The sequence below is a fragment of the Grammomys surdaster genome, unplaced genomic scaffold, assembly GCF_004785775.1.
Source record: "Grammomys surdaster isolate TR1022 unplaced genomic scaffold, NIH_TR_1.0 254, whole genome shotgun sequence".
In the NCBI taxonomy this organism is placed as follows: Eukaryota; Metazoa; Chordata; class Mammalia; order Rodentia; family Muridae; genus Grammomys; species Grammomys surdaster.
This window is the reverse complement of record NW_021604695.1, coordinates 2,299,714-2,320,886: the sequence shown is the minus strand read 5'-3', so window position 1 is coordinate 2,320,886 and position 21,173 is coordinate 2,299,714. Positions and strand designations below refer to the sequence as shown.

General features: G+C 51.2%; 3 protein-coding genes across 4 annotated transcripts; 2 read left to right on the top strand and 1 right to left on the bottom strand.

Annotated features, from left to right (window-relative positions):
• Positions 1–6,073: 6,073 nt before the first annotated feature.
• Positions 6,074–21,069, bottom strand: Necab3 (N-terminal EF-hand calcium binding protein 3). Of its 2 annotated transcripts, XM_028775270.1 has the most exons (13): positions 20,960–21,069; positions 19,327–19,351; positions 17,483–17,591; positions 16,792–16,817; positions 16,535–16,632; positions 9,189–9,325; positions 8,820–8,938; positions 8,583–8,662; positions 8,427–8,480; positions 7,980–8,092; positions 7,746–7,823; positions 6,927–7,018; positions 6,074–6,839 (listed from the first exon to the last, which is right to left on the bottom strand). In XM_028775270.1, the coding sequence occupies exons 1-13, from the start codon at positions 21,059–21,061 to the stop codon at positions 6,811–6,813; spliced, it is 1,062 nt and encodes a 353-aa protein (XP_028631103.1). In that variant the 5' UTR covers positions 21,062–21,069; the 3' UTR covers positions 6,074–6,810. The 2 variants fall into 2 exon arrangements, with proteins under 2 accessions (XP_028631103.1, XP_028631102.1); XM_028775269.1 differs by having other exon boundaries at positions 6,754–6,839; positions 8,427–8,662; positions 20,960–21,061.
• On the top strand, positions 10,893–12,061 carry CUNH20orf144 (chromosome unknown C20orf144 homolog). The gene is made up of 3 exons (XM_028775272.1): positions 10,893–11,080; positions 11,341–11,393; positions 11,551–12,061. The coding sequence occupies exons 1-3, from the start codon at positions 10,951–10,953 to the stop codon at positions 11,956–11,958; spliced, it is 591 nt and encodes a 196-aa protein (XP_028631105.1). The 5' UTR covers positions 10,893–10,950; the 3' UTR covers positions 11,959–12,061.
• On the top strand, positions 13,744–15,213 carry Actl10 (actin like 10). The gene has a single exon (XM_028775271.1). The coding sequence runs from the start codon at positions 14,109–14,111 to the stop codon at positions 15,111–15,113; it is 1,005 nt and encodes a 334-aa protein (XP_028631104.1). The 5' UTR covers positions 13,744–14,108; the 3' UTR covers positions 15,114–15,213.
• Positions 21,070–21,173: the final 104 nt, after the last annotated feature.

Below are 21,173 nucleotides of genomic sequence, written 5' to 3'. Positions count from 1 at the left end.
CATTTTCTAGTATCAAGTGCCCTCTGGAGGACAAAACTAGCATTTTCTAGTATCAAGTGCCCTCTGGAGGCCTGCTGCTTCTGCTTCCATCTGAGAGCTAATTCCTATCCAGGGTGATCCTTGGGCTGCTTTTGTTTTCTGGATTTCAACCATTTCTGAGACCGCCTCTATCCCTTGAGCTCAGATGATGTTTTCTGGGTACATTTAGGAAGTACCAGAACAGCTCAGGATTCAGAGTTTTTCTGGTACTTGACTCTACCTTGTTTTGACATCCCTTAGACCTCTACCAAGGTTTGACCTTGGCACATTGTGGGACTAAGTAGAATCTTTCATCGCTGTCCCTACTTTAGCTAAGATGCTGCCACCCAAGGATGCCCACTTCAATGGTTTCCATACTTGACAGCACCAGAGCAAACATGTAACTCTGCACATCTGTCTCCTGTAATGTGGGGGTGCTAGCAGTGCCCACCCCTGGGTTGTCAGGGTGAAATGTGATCAGAAGAGCTAAGTGGGGGTTAGCTGTCAAGTCAATGATAACCAAGCTGCAATCCAAAGAACCACAGAAGTTACACAGTAAGGAAAGGGGTTGGGGACAGATCGTTGGGAAGGGGCAATAGTTATGAATGGATTTGGTGAGGGCTGGAATAGAAGCATCAAGTGGAGAGGGGAGAGGAGCTAAAATTAAGAGCCATTTGAAGAGTAATATGGAAACCTAATACAGTAGGAGTTTCGTGTGTGTGTGTGTGTGTGTTAATCTAAATGAAATCACCAAATAATGGGGGAGATAGTGCCCCAACTGACTCCCTTCACCAAATGAAACTTCCAGTACTGGTATTGTGTTACTGTGTTACTGAGCTGTTGGCTAAAGAGATCCCATGGGAATTCCCAAACAACTAAGGCTGTTGCCAAGACTACAGATTGTTCTCCACAAAGTAATGGGAAGGCCCCATTGCTGAAGACACCTATATAACACAGTTGAATTAGGGAAAAGTTGAGCTGGTGCCTACATAGAGCTCTCACCCGTCCTCTCAGTAGCAGGCCATTTCTTGAGTTCAGGCCAGCCTGCTTTATAGAGAGTTTCAGGACAGACAACACTACACAGAGAAACTCTGTCTCAAAAAATATAACAAAATAACAGACTAATCCTAGATCAGTGCCTTGATCAGCCATCATCAGAAAAGCTTCCTCCTACACCAGATACAAATAACAGAGACCCACAACCAGACATTATACAGAGTGAAACACTCTAGGATATTCAGCCCTAAGCAGGATGTCTCTCTCAAATCCCTCCTGTCAGGGGCCAGGGAACCCTGTGGGAAAAGAGGCTGAAAGAGCACAAAGGCCAGAGGGTATGGAGGACACCAGGCCCTGTAGATAACATGCTCAAAGCTCGTGAACTCAGAGATGGAGACAGCAAGTGCAGGTCTGCACCAGGTCCTCTGCCGGTTATTGTAGCTTCCAGCTGAGAGGTTTTATGGGATTCCCGAGTGTGTGAATGAGCGGATCTCTGATTCTTAGGCCTTCTCTTGGGCTCTTTGTTCCTTTTGTTGGTTTGTTTTGTCCAATTCTGATATGTTCTATCTTCTTATTGTCTCTTAAAGGCTTTTTGGTTTTCTAACAAGAGGCGGAAAGGGAGTAGATCTGGATGGGAGGGGAGGTGGGAAGGAACTGGGGGGAGTAGAGGGAGGGGAAATAATCAGAAGTAATCAGAGTAGATTATGTGAGAGGGGAAAGTCTACTTTTAATGAAAAGGGGAAACTGCTAGGGATAGAGGTAGCCAAACAGGTGTGGTAGCACATGCTATAGTCCCAGCACTTGGAAGAGGCAACAGGAAGATTTAAGAGTTTTTGGTGAGTTTGAGGCCAGCCTGAGCTACATGAGATCCTACCTCAAACCAGGAACTGGAGAGATGCTCTTCCAGAGGACCTGGGTTCAATTCCTAGCACCCACATGGTGGTTCATAACTGTCTATAACCATAATTCCAGAGAATCCAGTGCCCTCTTCTGGACTCTACCGGTACTAGATGTGGTACACAGACGTATATACAGAACAATAACTGAAACAAGACAAAAAACTTAACATGTTTTAGGGGGTGGAGATAGTTCACTGGTTGAGAGTACTGCTCTTGGAGAGGACCTAAGTTTGATTTCCAGCACTCAACTCGATACAACTCCAGCTCCATGAGAACCAAAGCCTCTGGCTTCCAGGGGCAGCAGCACATTCATGCACGCGTCACACACACACGTTTTTTGTGTTTTGTTGTTGTTTTGTGTTGTTGTTTGTTTTGTTTTGTTTTTTAAGAATAAAATCAGCCGGTTGGTGGTGGCCCATACCTTTAATCCCAGCACTTGGGAGGCAGAGGGAGGTGGATTTCTGAGTTCAAGGCCAGCCTGGTCTACAGAGTGAGTTCCAGGACAGCCAGGGCTACACAGAGAAACCCTGTCTCGAAAAACCAAAAATAAATAAATAAATAAATAAATAAATAAATAAATAAAACCGTGGGGACTAGAGAGCTGGCTGAATGGTTACAAACACTTGCTCTTCCAGGGGATCTGATGACCTCATCCAGCACCTGACACACATGCCATATACACTCATTACACATTAATAAATTCTTTATACCATTTTAAGCCAGCTATGGCGGTCATGAGGCATAGGCAGGGTTGCCAAAATTTTGAGGTCAGGGTACTCTGCATGATAGGTTCATAGGCCAGCAAGGGCTCCATAGTAAGTCTGTCTCAACCTCTTACAAGAAAAAGTGTAATGGTATCCACCCTAGCTCTGTCCAGGAGGCTGCTGTTAGCATGGCTGTTCTCCACGTTCTCACAGTCAGTCTGATTCCTTGAAGGTTCACTAGTCCTCAGCCCTCAGTGTGGAGCATGGAGGACTTACTCTGTAACATCTATTTCAAGAATGATTTTTCTGGCTCTTGGAATGCAAAGGCAGGTGTATCTCTTAGAGTATCAGGCTAGCCAGGGCTACATAGTTGCAAGGCAGTGGTGGCAGAGGCCTTTAATCCCAGCACTCAGGAAGCAGTCAGGTAGATTTCTAAGTTTGAGGCCAGCTGGTCTGTAGAGTGAATTCCAGGACAGCCAGGGCTACACAGAGAAAACTTGTCTTGAAAAACAAAACAAACAAAAGAATGACTTCTAAGTGACCCTACTTTACAGTCCCCTCCTTTTATCTAAGAGGCTACATCAACAGGAACTTGTGTGCAAGGAGCTAGGGCTATAAGCAGTGGCACTGTGTGGTTGCTGCACCTGGCCTAGCCCCAAGTCATGCCCCAGTCACAGGTGTAGGCTTCAGGACTCACCCAGCCTGCCATGGCCTGCTGCCTAACGTTTTATTATCTCTAGTGTCTACCACAGAGCATGTCCCCAGTAATTGTTGGGAGGTCTGCCAGAGCCAGCCATAGCAGGCTCTGAGGGCAAGGAAGGTGATCCCAGGTTCGTGGCTTTGGCCTGCTGCTGAAAGGCTGAGGCAGTGAAAGACCGAGGAGGGGTGGTTGTGACTGGGGATGGCCCGTCAGCCTACATGTGACTTAGGGAAAGCAGACTGAATGAATCGGGAGTGGGAAAGGCCTCAAATATCAGACAACAAATGATTTCAGTGAAGAAGATAGGAGCCGTTGAAGGATCTTGACTAAAGGGCTGTGGTGACATAGCAATGAGCACTGAGGGCCCCTTCTGGGACAGTGCAGCCTGATGAAGCTGCTGCTGCTGCCACTGTCCCGAGCTGTGTGTTATGGTGCAGATGTAGACAGAGATGAGGTAGACTGAGAGAGTACACATAATTAAAGCCATGATGTGCCCCCAGTACTCTCAGCACAGGTGAGAATGGCTGACACTAGACACACCTGTACCTCCTGGGCCTTGTTACTTCAGGACAGCAGTGCAGCTGCCTGGGGCCTGGCGTCCAATTACTCCCTCTTTGTTCTGTTCATTTTGCACCTATCTGAAGCTCTCCTGCCCCACCACCTCTCCATCCACTTATCCTGCTAAAGCGTGGAAATTTCAAACCGAGTCACTTTCCTAGAGGACTCCCAGCAGTGTAGACGGCTTTCTACCTAGCAGCTCTGAGCAGTCAGCAAGGGAGCAAAGATACAGGTGACTTGAGTTAGTTGGACCTGGTAGCACCTAAGGAGGCTGAGGCAGGGGAATACTTACAGACATCCTGTCACATAACTGAAAGCTAAAACAGAAGTCGGACATGGCAGTGAGGCAGGAGGATCACCCAAGTTTCACACTGTCTCAAAACTAAGATAAAAACTGGACAGTCTGAGGCTGTAGCTCAGTAGCACAGCACATGTGCAGCATGTGAGCCCTAGACTCAATCCCAAGTACTTCAAAAGAATAAAAATAATCAGTAATTCTGACACTTGGGAGGCAGAGGCAGGCAGATCTCTGTGAGTTCAAGCTACATAGTGAGACCCTGTCTAAAAACAAATGAAGCCCAGCTCTAGCTATAGGCCTATGCCCCAGCACTTAAAAAGCTGAGACAGGAAGATCTCAGCAAATTCAAGGCCTGTCTGAGGACCTTGTCTCAAAAACATTTTTTTTAAATGTTAACTCTTGCTGAACTGAAAACATCCTAGGACATCAGATTAAAGATATACCCCTTGAGAGGAGCTGGCTGAGGTTTTAAGCATCTTTAAGATATCAATGGGGCCAGATGTGAAGACAGGAAAATAACTTACAGGCCAACGTGGGCTACATAGAAAGATCTTGTCTCAAGAACAAAGCGAGGGGCTGGTGAAATAGCTCGGTCAGTAAAGATTTTAAGAAGACCTGAGGGAGTTGGGGGGTGTAGATAGAGGTTACATCCACAGAGAAGAAGGAGGAGGGGCGAGGGGATTGGGGGTTCCGAGGGGGTGGTGGGGGATGGGGTAAGGGGACAACATAGGAAATGTAAATAAATCATCCAATAAAAAGAAAAAAAAAAAAAAAAGAAGAAGACCTGAGTTCAATCTCCAGAACCCATAGCTTTTAAAAGCCAGATAAAGTTGTGTTCTCAGTGCTAGGGAAGTAGACACAGACGGATCTCTAGGGCTTATTGAGTAGCCAGCCAGCAAAGCCTCAACAACCTATAAGTTACTAAGAGACATTGTCTTAAAACAAACTAAACCAGTATCTGAGGAACCATACCTGAGTTGTCCTCTGGTGCACATGTGCACGCATACCCACTCCCCACTTACCCCTCCCCACACACACACTGAAACTACAGTGTGGGTAACAAACCTCTCAAAGAGACTCAGCCCGTATGGAACAGGAACAGATACTGGCTGCACATTCTGGAGCCCAAGGCATCAGGCCTCTCTCGAGGCCACTGGAGAGAAGCACAGAAAAGGCCAGTCTGCACTCCTGCCAGCAGAGCCGCTATCCTGGCCACACCCCAGCACCCAGCAAGGATCTGACAGTCAGACGCAGAGACCTGAATGAGGCAGCACTCAGACCCTGGCCACCAGCCTTGGCTTAAAACCTAGTAGCTTCCAAAATGAAGCTCCTTTAAGGGCACTGCCTTCCTAGCTGTACCTCAGTCTTCTTTCTTCCCCCTGGTCTCAGTATCCATCTTGTTTGGCTTCCATTGGTTGGCTGGAGTTGAGTATCCCTGTCACTCTGAGCTTGGGATCCCTACATTCGAGACAGGTGACATCCATCCCATGCTTTTGTGATACCATGCACTTCCCTATAGAGTACCACTTCAGGTGTCACCTTTGGCCATGCCTCAGTCTTGTCCTGAAGAAGCCCCCCGACCTACTGTGGCTGGTGGGACTCTTGAATATGCTATTAGACAGTGGAGGGGACAGGCTAGCCTGGCAGGCTGTGCATGAGATCAGTCCCCTCAAGGAATCCAGGCAGGCAAGCCCTTTGGAACAGAGAAGGCTCTGCAGGGACAAGCTGAGCTTAGACCGTATCATTCCCCTTTTCCAGACAGGGCTCTGGAAGGAGGGTCTGCTGTGGGTATGGCCTTTAGCTGAGTGAGTGATGATAAAGCTCCTGCCAGTATGGGAACCAACTGCAGCTCTAAAGATACGCTTTCTTCCCTGAGGCAAGAGAGAAAGAGAGAGACCACCACAGGTGACTACCAACTTTATTGCCTCTGTGTTCAAGTCCCAGGCTGGGGTTCAGTGATCTGGGGGGGGGGGGCAGCAGGCAACTTGAGGCCCAAATTATTGCTACTCTGCAAGGTCATCTTGGGGCTTCCCATAGTGCCCTGAGAATGGGTGGGGTGAGAGCATGCAAATGATATGCAAATGGCATGCAAACCAACCCAGGATCTTCCAAAGGTGTCTGGTACAACCACTGATGCTAGAAATTTTAGGGCTGATCCCAGAGTGATAAACACCTGAGTCTCTCTCTCTCTACACTATAGACTGAGTTGGCCTAGCCTCAAGGGTTAAGGTTCCAGGGTTTGAGGGGGTCCCTGAGCATCGGCCCTGGTTCTGCCACTGGTTGAGGAAGAACAGAAACTTAACCCCAAAGCAGCAAGCAGAAAGCAGGACTCCCCTAGGCAGCCGGAGAGGTAAGGGATCTGCCTGGGTCACACAGCAAGGAAGAGGATAGGAGAACCAGTATCTGGGTTTCCTGAATCAGACAGAAGCCCAAATGGTTAGAAGCTACCAACAGTAAAATAAATAAAGCAAGCAAATGGCCTAGCTCCTGATCCCTGGGCTGAGAGACCTTCTACCAGCTGACCAGGCCTTTAGCCTGGGAACAGGCAGATTCCTTGATCTTAGTGTAGTGTCTGCCAGTGCAGAGGGTTCTAGAATGGTAGGCAGGGCTGCAGTCACCAGCTTAAGCAGAGCCGACTCAGTTATTATTCATAATCCACCAGGAGGCTGTGGGTGAAAGATTGGATGTCAGGAGATATGGGGGCCCCCCCTCCTGGGTCCCAGAGCTGTTTGGAGTACAGGGGTGCAGCGCACCTGGGAAGAACACAGTGGTGAGAGTATCCGGCGCCTGCAGGTGATCGATGAGGGTGCGCTGGAAGGCCTTGCTGCAGGGTGACTGCTGGTGCCTGGGAGGCCATGGAACAGACAGGCTAAGTCATCGGCTCTAAGGTGGGTGCTCTAGGTCATACACACTAGTCTGGCTCCTGGACTCAAGGCACCAACCCTTCCATTACTGCTTCTAGCCTCAGTCCTCCCCTTCAGAAAACTGGGAACAAGGTACCTCCATCACTAGGCTACTGCCAGGACTAAATGAAGGGCCCTAGCACAGAGGGCATACTGACAGTAGTGTACACTCATGGTGTGCCTACTGTGCATCTGTATTGTATTGAGTTTGGAGGGTTTGTGTTAGATACAGCTTGTTATATATAGCTCAGGTGACCCTTGAATCAGCGATCCTCCTGCTTCTGCCTCAAGTGCTGGGATCATTGGCTGATGCAGCCATAGCCAACTTGTATTATTATTTTGTTTTGTTTGTTATTTTGGTTTTTATTTGTTTAGTTTTTTGAGTATTGGTTTTGTTTTTGTTTTTGGAGACAAGGCTTTGCTGAATTTGCTGTGAGGTCCAGATTAGCCTTGTAGTCTGAGCCTCTGCCTTCAGGGTTGACATTACAGGCATGCACTCAATACCTAACTTTCATCTATTCCTTACACATCATCTCCTCTGAGACCAGATGTGTTAGGCTAGTTATCTGAAGTCACACAGCCAGTGAATAGGAGGGCAGGACTTGAACCTAGTCTGACGCCCTCTAGAACCCCATCAGTGTCAGATGTTAGACCACCACCACCACTCACCTTCTCCAAGAGGCTTCATCTTTCCAGAACTCATATAGGGTGAAAGCAGCATTGTCTAGCATCTTCTGGGCAGACACACTGCAGAACCAAAGAGGTAGCCAGGCTGGACCACAGCTATGACCACCACTGCCTACCTGCCAGGGATCTCATGGGAAGCCTGCCCAGAGTCCCCAGCCCACTGCCCCTCTCTGCTCCCACCCACTCACCCATCCCACTGGCTCTCCAAAGACTCACTGCAGGCAATGGCTTTGGGCCCCTGTGAAGTTCATGTAGCAGCACAGAGCACGGTGAAAATCCTGCAGGGCATCCTCTGACACCTGTACTTGCCTCTGCGCCACAAGGATGTGCTGGTAAGAAAGCAGCTAGTTAGGGAACAAGCCAAGCTCAGGGTATAATCCAACCTTCCTAGTGTGATCCAGATCTGCCTCCTATGGGATCAAGTCTCCACAGACAACAAGATCTCCCAGCACCTGACTCCATCCTTCAAGCCATTGACTGATCCTCTACCTACCGTACCACCTCCCACTGTGCTTTCTAGCTTCCATTCCTACCTCAGGCCTGACTTTCACAGATACAGATGAGAGAACAGAAAACCTAAGGTAGTCACAGGGCAAGAACCAAAGACTAGCACCTGCCTACCAGACCTGGGTAGACAGGTCAAGTACTCCTTCCCAAGCTCACCGAGTTAAGACCCTTGGTGAGGTCCTCTTCATGCGTGGGTTCCAGCCGGGGTGCCTGCGAGAGACACAGAATATAGACTGAGCCTCTAGTTTGTATTGGCTTGGACAGGTATGACAGAAGCCCTCTCTGAGGGGCAGTGGCCACCCAGCCGCTTACCTTGCACTCAAGCTGGTCTATGAGCTCCTGGAGGCGGTTGACCTGCAGCCGCCACTGCAGCTCAGCCTCTGAACTGTGCCCTGGCAAAGGGACCAGGAGGACATCAGCTAGGGGCCCCTGAAGGGAGGCCACTCAGGGTGAACTGGGAACATTGGCAGAGCAAAGCCCTGAGAGAATAGGAGATAGCACATCTTTGCTGGCCCTGTGCAGCCAGGTCCTACCCTGCCACAGGCACACCTGTATCAGAGGATCCAGGAGACCAGGTTGGTGACCAACTGATGCTCCTCAAGGCTCTACGTCCCACCCTCCGGCTGCCACAGGGCCTACTCTGCACTTTGGTATTTTCTTCATCCAACCTAGAAAGTAGAAGGTTAGCTCATAGGGTCAAGGACTGGGATTTCAGCACAGGACCAGACTTAGGTGAGGCAAAACAGGTTTCCTGGGTCTTTGAAGCCCAGGCCAAACCACTGATCCCCTCTCAGCAGTTCATGCCTCCCTCCCAAAAATGTGGCCTCCAGAAGGCTGGATGGAACAGGATACTGAGGAGTTTGGAATGCAGAAACAAAAGACACCCACACACCCACAGCCAGCAGCGCCCTCACGTACCGCTGACCACGGGCCTGGGCCTCCAGTGTGTCTGATGCCCCCTCCAGGGAGGTCTGCAGGGCCTGTAGCTGATTTACAGTCTCCCGAAGCAGGAATCGTGTGACAAACTGGTCCACCTTGGAGGCCTGTTCATACTCCTGTGGGCAGGGCAGAGAGTGTCGTTGTCGTAAGAGGGAGCTTCTCTTACTCATGAGAGAAACAGTGAAGGTGGATGGAAGGGATGCAGGCCCAGCACAGGCTAGCTACCACCCACTGTCTGTCTTTGTTTCCAGACAGACAGGGTCTTACTTTCTAGCCCAGGCTTGCTTTGAATTGTCATCCTCCTTGTATGCCTCCCCAGTGCCAAAATTAAAGGTAGGTACCATTCTCCCAGCTTCTAAGGTCCCTTTTCCCAGTCCAGATGGGCTTTGTTCATCCTCACAGATAGGAGGCTGGTTCACAGGGATCATACCCTGCTGGCACACTGCGTTTTCCTGGATCTCAATTCCTCTTTGAAGTTAAGGCTCTTGCTTACTTTTGCAACAGCATGTGAGGCCTCTGGGCATACCCAGGCAGGGTGAAGGTACAGGGGCATGAAGGCCAGTTTTACACATGGTACAATATGACATGTGATATGACCCCTTACTGGCCTGCATGTTTGTTCTTTCATTATTCCATTCCCCCATACATTTAACATTTACTGCATGCACTTTGTGGGAAGCTACGTATATACAAGACATCTAGGTCAGAACAGACACAAACATACTTAACTACCCTGAGCTGAGCTTACACTACCAACCTCCCCTCAGTTCGTTGGAGGTGAGCAAAGACAGGCATTCTGACCATACATCAGACCTAGTGCCAACCATCTTGGAACACTCACACTCCTCAGCTGCTTTCATCTTGTGCCTCAGTTTCTCCCACAATACTGCATTGAGATTCCCCTCAGTTACTTTCTACATAGAACTAAGCCTAGTGCTTGCAGTCTGAGTTTTCAATCTGAAAATGTCACCACTATTGTGGAAGTGTAATCTGCCCACGTACATGCATGGACAGTCAAGGATGCCCTTAGAAGCCCTCACCCTACCACCACTACCACATACCCAAACCTAAAATGGGAATCCCAAGGAGCCACAAAGATCCAGGCTCCATGGCAACACCTACAGGGGGGTTCATTTTTGGTGTATGACCTGCTTTGGCTCAGCTAAGACGATAGCTTCCAGACCAGGCGTATAACAAACAGGATAGGGTATTGCCTGCGTCCTGCCCTAAGTGTGTAGGTTCTGTTTCCATGTCATATTTTTAGTTAATTTCCCTTTGGAGGTATAAGATCAATTTTCTGCTTTTGCAGCCAAACCTGGCTGGTAGAACCAACCTCCTTATACCAGACTCACCTCAAGAATTTTGTTTAATCATCATGACAATTTTTAGTATACGTAATTGACTCCACTTTGTATCTGAGGCTTTGAAAGGTTGAATCTTAGCCAAGGTTAAGTAGCTAATTAGTGGCAGGATTCAAATCAAAGCCATAGAAATTCCTCTCTACTCACCCTTAAGCACCTTATAAGCATTGCCCTGTTTTGCACCCAGGAAACTAAGACCAGAAGAGGTCATAAACAGATTCTCCTGGGAGTTCCAGGGGAGGAGCAGAGCTTTGACGTGGTGAGATCACTTGTGAGCTCACAATACAGTTACCCTGATGGGGCGGGGTCAAACTGGGGCCCCTGGCTAGAGGGCAGGGCCGAGGCAGCATGGGCAGTGGCCTCTAGTGACCAGTCCTATCATGGGAAACAGCAGTTCCCACAAGAGGACCAAAGCACCTAATCAGGCCAGCAAGGACAGGCCACCTGACATGGACAAGGCCCGTCACAAGCAGTTCTTCAGCCACCTCAAGCGGAAGAAGCCAAGTGTGAGTGTGGAGAAGCTGGAAGGGATGCTGGGTGCTGGAATCTGCGTCTTTAGCCAGGGGCACGAGGGGTTAGAGAATCTCTCTAGAGGAGCAGGATCCCTATAGGTAGTATAGGGGTTCTAGAAGCACCAGCTTGGGGTAGGGGGTGCTCTCTCCAACCAGGGATCAAGCGTAGTGTATCTGGGACCACAGACCTGAAGTAGTCTTCCTCTCTCTAGCCCACAGCCTCGCAACACGCCACTTTCCCTTTCTTTCAATGGCGAGAGGCTCCTGACCCTGCCCGAAGGGGTGAGAACCCCCGCATCAAGGCCGGGAAAGTATGCAGTGATTTGACCTAGGGTGAACAATGGGTTCCTATGGGGAGGCAGGGTCCCGGGTGCGGGGCACAGTGGGTCTCGGGAGGTTGGGTGGGTACGGAAGAAGCCTCAGGCCGCGCAGGGGCGTGTTCTTCCCTTCACACCGGCCCACCCCTAGACCAAGATCGTGTTGCTTTTCCCGCTGGACAAGCGGCAGCAGCTGGCCGAGGGAGCAGCGGGCCCATTTGTGCGGCCCGTGCGGCCAGCTGAGGACCCGCTCGGTGCCCCGACGTGCTTCCCAGCGGTGGCGCCTATGCTGCGCGGGGCAGGCGACGGCGTGGACAGGCGCGAAGGCGCGCGCGCGCGGGAGATGAAAAGGATCCTGGTGCTGCTGCTGCAGCTGGACGCGCGGCTGCAGGAAGAGGGGCGTCGAGTGTCAGGCAGGCCAGGGGGAGGGGCCAAGGCCCCCCAGTGCTGGCAGCCGCTGTATGCGCACCTGCTGACCCAACGCGAGGCCTGCGGCGAAGGCGATCCCCGCGAGGAGCAGCCGCGCAAGCGGCGCCGCTGTCCTCGCCCGCGGCCTTGAGTATCTGGCACGACCCCTAGCGCCAGGACTCTGCTCAATAAAGAGCACATAGCAAGCCCGGCGTCTGCTACTTCTGTCCCTGCCGTCGGTCCCGGGATCAAAACTGAGGCCCCGGGTGAGTAGGAGTAAACAGTACTTAGCACAACCACCACCATGACCTGGAGCTAGGGCTACCTTTAACTTAATTTTTTTTTGTGGCACAAAGGGTCAGCTCATGCCAAATCCATAGACTCAAGGTGGACTTGAGCTAACTACTTGGCAACACTAGGAAGAACTTGTTTCAGGCAACACCTTGAGATCTCCGAGAGTCCCCAACATTCAAAAATCCCTCTTAGGCAGAGGGAGGGTTTCAGGCTAACAGACATCATCCCAGGAAGACCAGGTAGGCTGGTCAGCCATGGTGGGGCTGGAACCTCAGATTCTGCTGATGGCACATACTCAAGAAAAGGGTCTCTCACGCTACTGCCTGGCAGGTCCCAAGCACTCAGCTCCCCCAAATTTTAGGGTCCCTTAATCAGAGCACTTTCTCTGGAGGTACCAGTTCCATCCTCTACCTCATTTGTAGCCAAAAGTTTCTTCCAAACCACTAATCTGTCTATGGCAAATTAGTTTCCCCTGCTTATAATTCTCACTGTCTCTCCACTACCCCTCCAAAGGCCAAGGCTCAAATCAGTGTATGTACCCCCCCCCCAGCTCCCCATCCTGTCCGCCTTCAGTGCTTGCCCTCTGCTCCTCCATACTGACATGGCACCAGTGGCCTCCAATGTGACTCTTACTCCTTACATCACTCCTGAAAGCAGCAGCATGCTCTGGGCAGAAGCCAAATACTGGCTTTCTTAGATCCCACACCCAGCTCCAGACCAGACCCTAAAGCCACCACTTTTGACTCTGACAATACCAGCACTCAACAGGATGGGGTAGGAGTATCTTGAATTCAGTGCCACAGATTGCTTCAGAAAACAAAAATTCTTGCGTCTCCTTTCCTGCTACACACTGAGAACGCTTCCCTTGGGCCAGAGGTAGCAGAATGTCTCAGCTCACTGGAACCATACGCTATGGAACTAAGGATGCACTTCTGTTACTATCCACAGGCTGGAATTGTGCTGGAAAATGAGTGACCCATACATAGCATATGTCTCCCTACTTGAGAGGTAACTGACCTGTCAGTTATCAGTATATGCATGCTTGTCTCAAGCTGGCTCGATCACCTCCCCCACAACTGTAATTGTGAACTTTAATAGACCTTCCCAGTTACAACCATATGGTCAGATCCTGTTCCTAAGACCTATTTTGCCCCTTTGATCCAGAAAATATCCAGGATCCTTATAATAAAATCCTTATTTTAGCTTAAGTGCATCTGAGTCTTCTATTTGCAACCAAAATATCCAGGAGGCAGGGCTTATTGCTACCTTCCAAAGTTAGAAACACCAGGAAAGAGATTTGCACTTGCTTAGGGTAGCTATGTGAGCTTCAGAACTGAAGGGGTCAGGCCAGACCTCGTGCTGCTGTCATGGCTGGGCACAAAGAAAGTACCTGTAGATGTGTGTGTAGTTTCTCTTTAGAACCGAGAGTTAAAGTGCTGCACATCTAGCCAGAGTACACAAATACTCCAAACAGTTGGGAGAAAGAATTAACCACTGTGTGGGCCAGACAGGCCCTTAACATGGGCTCCCAAACGGCTGCTGCCATCAGCCCACGCAAGGGGTGGGGGTGGGGGTGGCTGCAAGACTGAGGTCATAATGAGCCCAATCTAAATTCCTTAAACGATTCCTTCCCACCTCTACAGCCAAGCTAGATAACGTGCCAAGAGAGCTGCCTAGGAAGGCTGGGACTTTGGGACCCTAAGGAAAAATCAAGTCTTGACTAACAGTGACACTTTGAGATAGTGCCACAAAAAAGAACCGCTACTCTTAAGAGGCGGAGCCTCATAGCCAGAGGCGGATCTGAGAACTGAGAGGGCTGGTTATCCGCCCTGGGCCTTCGGGGCACACTGAGCCCTGAAGGTGGCGTCAGTGCACCGGACACGCCGCGCCCGCAGGCTGCCTTCATTGGACCACGTTGCTGTGGTAGTGGACCAAGGCTCGGGCTTCACCAAGGCAGGCTTCGCTGGGGAGATCAAGCCCCGCGTCGTGCTGAAGAGCTCGAGTCTGATGCCCAGTTGGGACCGACCTGTGCTGCCAGGAGCACCGGGTTGCGAGCTGGCGGGCGGCGTGGCCCGTGCGCATCCTATCAAGCATGGAGTAGTGGTGGACTGGGACGCACTGGAGGGACTGTGGGAGCGCCTAATGGTGGGAGGCTTGCAGGTCCACCCCGAGCAGTGGCCTGTGCTGGTGAGCGACTCGCCATCAGCACCACCCGAGGGCCGAGAGAAGGTGGCAGAGCTGCTGTTCGAGGCTCTGACAGTGCCTGCGTGCCACATGGCCAACACGGCTCTGCTGGCACTCTGCTCCATCGGAGCTTTCAGTGGGTTGGCTGTGGAGGCGGGCGCGGGCGTGTGCCACGCCACACCCATCTACGCGGGTCACTCATGGCACAAGGCCACCTTCCGTCTCAATGTGGCAGGCAGCACCCTGTCGCGCTACTTTCGAGATCTGATGGTGGCAGCGTGCCCAGATCTTCAGCTGCAGGCTCTGCCCCGCAAGACCGTTACACAGCTCAAGAAGCGCTGCTGCTATGTGTCACTAGATTTCCAGAGTGATATCTGTGACCCTGCTCGCCACCAGAGGGCCTGTTTTTGCCTGGGCAATGGCTGCTACGTGCGCCTCGGCAGCGAGCGCTTCCGCTGCCCTGAACCCATCTTCCAGCCAAGTCTCCTAGGCCACCCTGAGCCAGGACTGCCCACGTTGGCCTTCCAGGCACTGCAGAAGATACCCACAACACTGCGGACACGGCTGGCCAATACGGTGGTGCTAGCTGGTGGTTCCACCCTTTTTCCTGGCTTTGTGGAGCGCATGAACCTGGAGCTGGAGGCACAGTGCAGGAGGCATGGGTACCCGGCCCTGCAGCCCTGTTTGGTGGCTCATCCTGGGCGGGGCACAGCTGTGTGGACTGGAGGTTCCATGATGGCCTCCTTGCACTCCTTTCAGTGCCGCTGGATGACTCGGGCCATGTACCAGGAATACGGCCCTTTCCTGGTGCGAGAAGTGTTCAATTGATTTTTATATTGAACAAGAATGGATGGTGCCACCAGGGGGTACTTCAGGAACAGAGGTTACAACTCTGTCCTAGCATGGAGACCCAGATAAAAAGATTCCAGTGTTCACAGCTGGCAGGGTTATCATATGGGAATGGGCTACCCGGTTCCCTTTCTGAGCTATCCCTGATCTTCATTTTGTTTTCAATTTGAATACTCAAACCAGTTTAGAGAATGCCAGTTCAGCAGGGCCAAGCTTTAAGAACAATACTTGAAAAAACTCTTACATGAGGGAACTAGAAGTCCTGTCCCTAGCTCTGTGCTCAGGTGATCTCTGAAGGTCTCATTTTAACTTTTTTTTGTATAAAGTAGCGTCAGAGAGCAGGAGTATAGTGTAGCACGTAGCAGGTGCAAGGCCTTGGGTTCTATTCTCAGTACCAAAAAAAAAAAAAAAAAAAAAAAGTATGGTCAGGTAAAACCCTAGGCCTGTCACCTCTACCCAGAAGAGCCATGAGAAGAGGAGATCTTTCTGGGTTTTTTTTGAGACAGGATCTCACTGTATTGCCCAGGCTGAACACTGGTTTCAGTCTCAAACTCTCCTGCCTTTTCCAGGTGCTGAGGTTAAAAGTGTACGCTACCTCCAGGCAGTGGTAGCGTGAAAATTAATATCAGCACTCGGGAGGCAAAGGCCCGTGGATATCTGTGTTTGAGGCCAGCCTAGACTATAGAGCAAGTTCCAGAACATCCAGAAATATACAGAGGAAAAGAAAGTATAAGCTACCACACCTGCTCCTGGCCAAGATGGTTCTTAACATGGAAAAGGAGGGTTGCTTTTGGTTTTGTTTTGTTTTTGGTCACTTTCAGGATCTGGAGCACTGGCTGTTAACATTTGTCTACACAGGTTATAGCACAGGCCAACAAACTAGGCATATACACATCTACTGTCTCGCATGTCCTGAGGTTAGGCCCTGTCTCATAGTTCATACATGCCTCATGTACCTGTGAACATGTATGAACTCATCTATGTCCCAGACTGTGCCTACTGGGTCCTGGTGACAGCCATTATAATAGGCCAACAATGCTATGTTGCTTGCAGTGTTTTGGGCACAGGGAACAGAGCAAGGAACAAAACATAAGCTGTCTGCCTCCTCCCTCCCCAACAGGGTCTCACTCTAGGCAGACTGGCCTGAAACCGACAGTAAATCTTACTGCTTCTGCATCCTGAATGCTGAAAGTACAGGTGTGAGCCACCATGACTCACTAATTGTTCATTACAGATGAGAAAACTGGCTGGTGGAGAAAAGGGTACCGTTATTAAGCGGGATTGCCAAGACTTGAACCCAGCCTCCATTTCTACATCCCTGAGCCACAGCAGGACAAACCTCCACTGCCTCTCTGAACCATGTGACTTGAGGCTCCCCATCAGCCCTTCCCTGCACTCACCAGCTTTGTTGTGTCCATGGCAGTGAGCACTGCACGGTTCAGAGACTCCAGCGCAGCCAGCACAGGCCGATAGACACCCAGGTGTGTGGAGAAGTAGTCTGTAGGCAGAAGATCCAAGGGCTCCAGCCTAAACCATATCCCCAGCCTGGAATTCTTCAGCTGTCTTCTGATCCCAAGAGGCCAGCCCCATAAAGCATCCCTCACCACACCCACCTACCCAGGGGCTGGGACACAGGAGCCCACATAGGCCTACTCACCACACAGCTTCTCTGTTTCTAAATTGCTGTGGAGGAAAAAGAAAACATCTTTCAGACTCTTAGCACCTGGGCCTGGGAAACCAGACACATGCCAGTGTCCTCAACCCTTCTACTCAGCCTCACATGGCATGTCTGCTGGAGGAGGGGCCATGGGCCCTTCAGAGGGTCAGTCCAAGTGCTTGAAGACTTGAGTGCTGACCTAGTCTGGGATTTACACTAAGGAGACAGAAGGGAAGGGAAGGGGAGGGGAGGGGAGGGGAGGGGAGGGGAGGGAGAGGGCAGCTGTGCACGTTCACAGCTTGTGTGTCCCCAAGTGAAGAAGCTGGGAAGGAGTGTACACTTGAACCAGATGTGGACATGTGGGAGGTGGGAAAGTGTGGATTCCTGCATCTGCATCCACAGGCAGAGGCAGGCAGAACCCAGCTGTCCTCAAACATCCTCTGCTTTGGAATGGAAGGGCTGAGCATGGTTGGTGACTCAAGTCTGGTTATTCTGGGTCCCAGCTGGAATCAGTGTAACAGTAAGACTGGAGCTGGAGAAGGTGTGGGTGGGTTGACAAAGTTGGCACTGAGCCCTGTCATCTTTCCCCACCCCCTGTCCTCCAGAAAGAACCTGATAGCAGGGGACACAGTGGGTTGGGACAGGCTGGTCTGGCTCTGCCATAGCAAGCCAGCCCTTCTATTGTACTCACTCAGCGAGATGCTCGTCAATGCCGCTGAACAATTCCCGCAGCTCCGCAGAGCTGAGAACCCCATCAGCAAAGTAATTCTGAAATTCTTCAAAGGAAAGCTTACCATCATCTGGGGAGAGACAGGGCATGGTGTTGCTATCCTTGAGTCCTAGCTGCATCCTGTCCCCAGACCCAGGCTCCTCAGAGGCCAAAAGCATTCATAATCACTCAGCCAGATAGCCTAGGGTTCTGATCCCAGTGGGGGCCCTGACTATTTTCCACAAAGGGACAAGAGTTCCCCCAAAAGTATACGCTGAAAAAAAAAAATAGGTCCCTCCTTGTACATGGTACATTTGGTAGGGACTCAATGTCTGCTAAATGGAAGTATGAGAGAACAGCCTGAGACACATCAGAGCATAGCTTAGGACTTAAGGGAACAGTCCCTGATTCCATGAACCAGCCTTGCCCCGGGGTAGAAGAGACCTCTGTGTTCTGGCCCTTCCTAAGAAGTCACAGAGAAGCATTCAAAGCCTACCCACCAGCCAGACTCTACAAAGTAGCAGACTGGCTAGCATGAGAATGAGCTTTCCTCATAGAGCGTATAAGCAGAGGTAGAGCGTAGAAGGGCAAGATGATTAAAGACAATGAGATTTGCTATCTGATCTGTAAGATGGGAGGACTGAGCCTCTATGGCAGAAGGTATTGAGAGCAGGTATCTTTGCGGGGAGGAAGTTAGGCTTCTTTTTTTTCCCAAGACAGAGTTTCTCTGTGTACCCCTGGCTGTCCTGGAACTCAGAGATCTACCTGCCTCTGCCTCCTAAATGCTGGGATTAAAAGTGTGTGCCACTATCACCCAGCTTGAGAGTATGTATGTTAAATTAATGGTCCCCACCAATTTGAAGAGACCCATGAAAGAGCAAGCACTGGAAACACAGAGGCTGAAACAAGAGTCTGCAGGCCCAGGAAGAAGAAAAGTAAAAGCCAAGTGGGTGTCCACCCCTCATTCAGGGAGCCTAGAGTGATGTACCACACAAATCTGGATTCCAGGCCCACAACTGACTCACTTCTCTGAGCCTCTACTCCTCTGCCCATGAGATGGAATGAAGAATTCCCACCTAGCAAGCTATCGTAAGGATATCCCAAGGTCTTGCACACCCATCACTGAGCTGGAGTACTGTCTTTTTTTGTTTGTTTGTTTGTTTGTTTGGTTGGTTGGTTGGTTTTTCGAGACAGGGTTTCTCTGTGTAGCCCAAGCTGTCCTGGAATTCACTCTGTAGACCAGGCTGGCCTCGAACTCAGAAATCCGCTTGCCTCTGCCTCCCAAGTGCTGGGATTAAAGGCGTGCACCACCACTTCCCAGCTTGGAGTACTATCTTTTTTTTTTTTCTGGGAACCCCTTCCCCCAACATACACACACGCACACACACACAAGTCATAGGGTGATGGGAGTACGGGTTAACTAGTGCAGGAATGGGTGCTGTGGTAGGTGGAAGAGGAAGGTGAACCCGCTGGAACACAGCATGCTTCACATCAGACTACCTGGGCAGGACTGCTTGCAGACTTCCATGGCTAATACACTCGCAGTTGGAGTACTGTCTTAATATAAGCACCCACCTCCACCCTCAGATCAAGCCTCACTTCCCTGACCCCTATTCTGTGCACTCTCCAGGAAGGGTTCCTTGTTTGATCTCCCATTTTGGGCTCTCAAGACTTCACTCCAAGCTGCACCTCCAAGTCCCTAGCTATCCTACCCTGTCTCCCACACTGCACCTCCAAGTCCCTGGTTCTTGTACTCTGCCCCCTACACACACACACACACACACACACACACACACTGTGGGACCCAAGGGAAAGAAACCACTCACCATTCTTGTCTGCTCTACGGAAAACCTAGGGGACAAAGGGAAATAAGTGGGCGCTGTGAGGGGATCCGGGGAAGTAGGAGTCCCCCCCCAAGCCAGTGGGGCCCCAGCTTGCCAGCCAGCCTCCCTGCATCATCTCCCCCCTGCTCAGGGCAGTCCTGCAGAAGTCTCCAGCAAGGTAGCACAGGAAGATCGCACAGCAGGCCCTAATGCTGACTCCCTCCTGCTGTAGGGCTGGCTTCACGGTGGGTGGGTGCTCCTGGCCAGCTCTCTGTACCTTCACCTCCCACAGCTGGAGTGGAGCCCAAGTTCGCTCTGATGTAGCAGCCTTTGGCATGTTCCCAGCTTGAGGAAGCTTGGACAGATGGGCTAAGATTCATCCTGAGAAGCCTTGGAAACCATATCAGATCTGAATCCCCCACCCTGACTTCTGGGTATTCTCCCAAGTCCACACTATTCTCCATCCTGCCCTCTCTGAACAGGCTCTTTCCCTTGTGCCTGCTTAAGACTGGCAGGCAGTAGCTGGCCTGTTGTGGTGCTTTGGTTTTCTCACTGGTATGTGAGGGAGCAGCTTAGAGTTTAACCCTTTCAGGGCTGGGACCTCTTATAAGGCCAACTCACGAAGACTGTGGGCATCTGTGTATACACAGTTCTGTACGGAGCAAGGAGGATGGCAAGGGTCAGCAGATTTTATTTGTAAAGGCAATGATGAAACAGACAAGTTCAAAGCCTGGACAGAACCCATATAGCCCTGGGTCCTGAATACTAAACTCTTCCACCCAACTCCCTCAGGGTCACTGAGCTAACCAACCAACATAGCCCTTGGGCTGACTCAGAGAAGGTCTGCTACTAGATTGGGATAGCACAGCAGCTCAGTGTGGCTTGGCTGGGGTAATTAGGTTGGGAGTGGGGCAGGAGAGCTAAGCTTGGAATGAAGACACTCCATCTACATCCCAGTGTGCCTCCTGACCTGGAACATGCCTCCTCGGGCCTGAAGGACCACGGTCAAGGTGCTGAGTCACTAGGGCATTGGGCAGGGGGCACGACAGACTCTTTCACTGGCAGGGACTTCTAGAGTAGGGGCAGGAAAGAGGACCTGCTGAGCACACAGTAAAAGCGGGAAGAGGGATGCCCAGAGCTAGGACTCCTGCACTTAGAGCTTTGCCTCCAGCTAGGTAGCACAGGAAGATTGCACAGGGATCTGAAACAAGATAGGATGCTCTAGAGCTACGAAAGGGGGCTCAAGGCCACCTGCTGCCCATGAGGAGTCCCTTACCAACTGTTAAGACTCTGCCACCTTTGATCAGGCCTGAGGCTTCTGGGGTAGGACGGAGCTCCTTCTAGGTCTAGGCTCTCCTGTCCTATCAGCCCAGCAGGGGCTGCCATGGAGCAGACTGCTGTGACTGACTGTTGACAGCCCCTAGCCCCACTGGGCACATTTGGGGTGGGGGGTAGTACTGCTGAGGGACAAGGAGAGACACGGAGTGGCACAGACATGGAACACAAAGGCAGGAATATCAGAACAGCAGGATCACGGTCTAGGAGAGGGACCGAAGCAGGACCAACAGATGTGGACAGGGACACGGAGGACTGAGACCTAGAGAGCCCGATCCCCGCCCACCGGTGCCCCACTCACGTCCTGGAAAAGCGCTTGTCCCGCGGCAGGCGCAGAGTGTCGCGGCGGCTGGGGCGCAGGTGGCCCAAGCAGGCACACAGTGAGCAGCCCGGCGCACGCCATGGCTTGGAGGCTTGCAAGGCTGCGGGTTGCGGTTACCAGGCCGCCCAGACTGGCTGGGGGCGGGGCGCACGCCCATTGGCCCGAGCACGGCCCCGCCCCCACCTGGCCTCGG

What these genes read in the sequence shown, in the direction of transcription:
- CUNH20orf144 (XM_028775272.1), top strand. Translation starts at nt 10,951, where the DNA reads ATGGGAAACAGCAGTTCCCACAAGAGGACCAAAGCACCTAATCAGGCC. An exon ending in GCGGAAGAAGCCAAGTGTGA is followed by an intron (nt 11,081 to 11,340) that starts GTGTGGAGAAGC and finishes TTCAATGGCGAG; the next exon opens with AGGCTCCTGACCCTGCCCGA. An exon ending in CCCGCATCAAGGCCGGGAAA is followed by an intron (nt 11,394 to 11,550) that starts GTATGCAGTGAT and finishes GCCCACCCCTAG; the next exon opens with ACCAAGATCGTGTTGCTTTT.
- Actl10 (XM_028775271.1), top strand. Translation starts at nt 14,109, where the DNA reads ATGCCCAGTTGGGACCGACCTGTGCTGCCAGGAGCACCGGGTTGCGAG.
- Necab3 (XM_028775269.1), bottom strand. Translation starts at nt 21,061, where the DNA reads ATGGCGTGCGCCGGGCTGCTCACTGTGTGCCTGCTTGGGCCACCTGCG. An exon ending in CCATGGACACAACAAAGCTG is followed by an intron (nt 9,326 to 16,534) that starts GTGAGTGCAGGG and finishes CCCTGCCCACAG; the next exon opens with GAGTATGAACAGGCCTCCAA. An exon ending in GCCCAGGCCCGTGGTCAGCG is followed by an intron (nt 8,939 to 9,188) that starts GTACGTGAGGGC and finishes TCTACTTTCTAG; the next exon opens with GTTGGATGAAGAAAATACCA.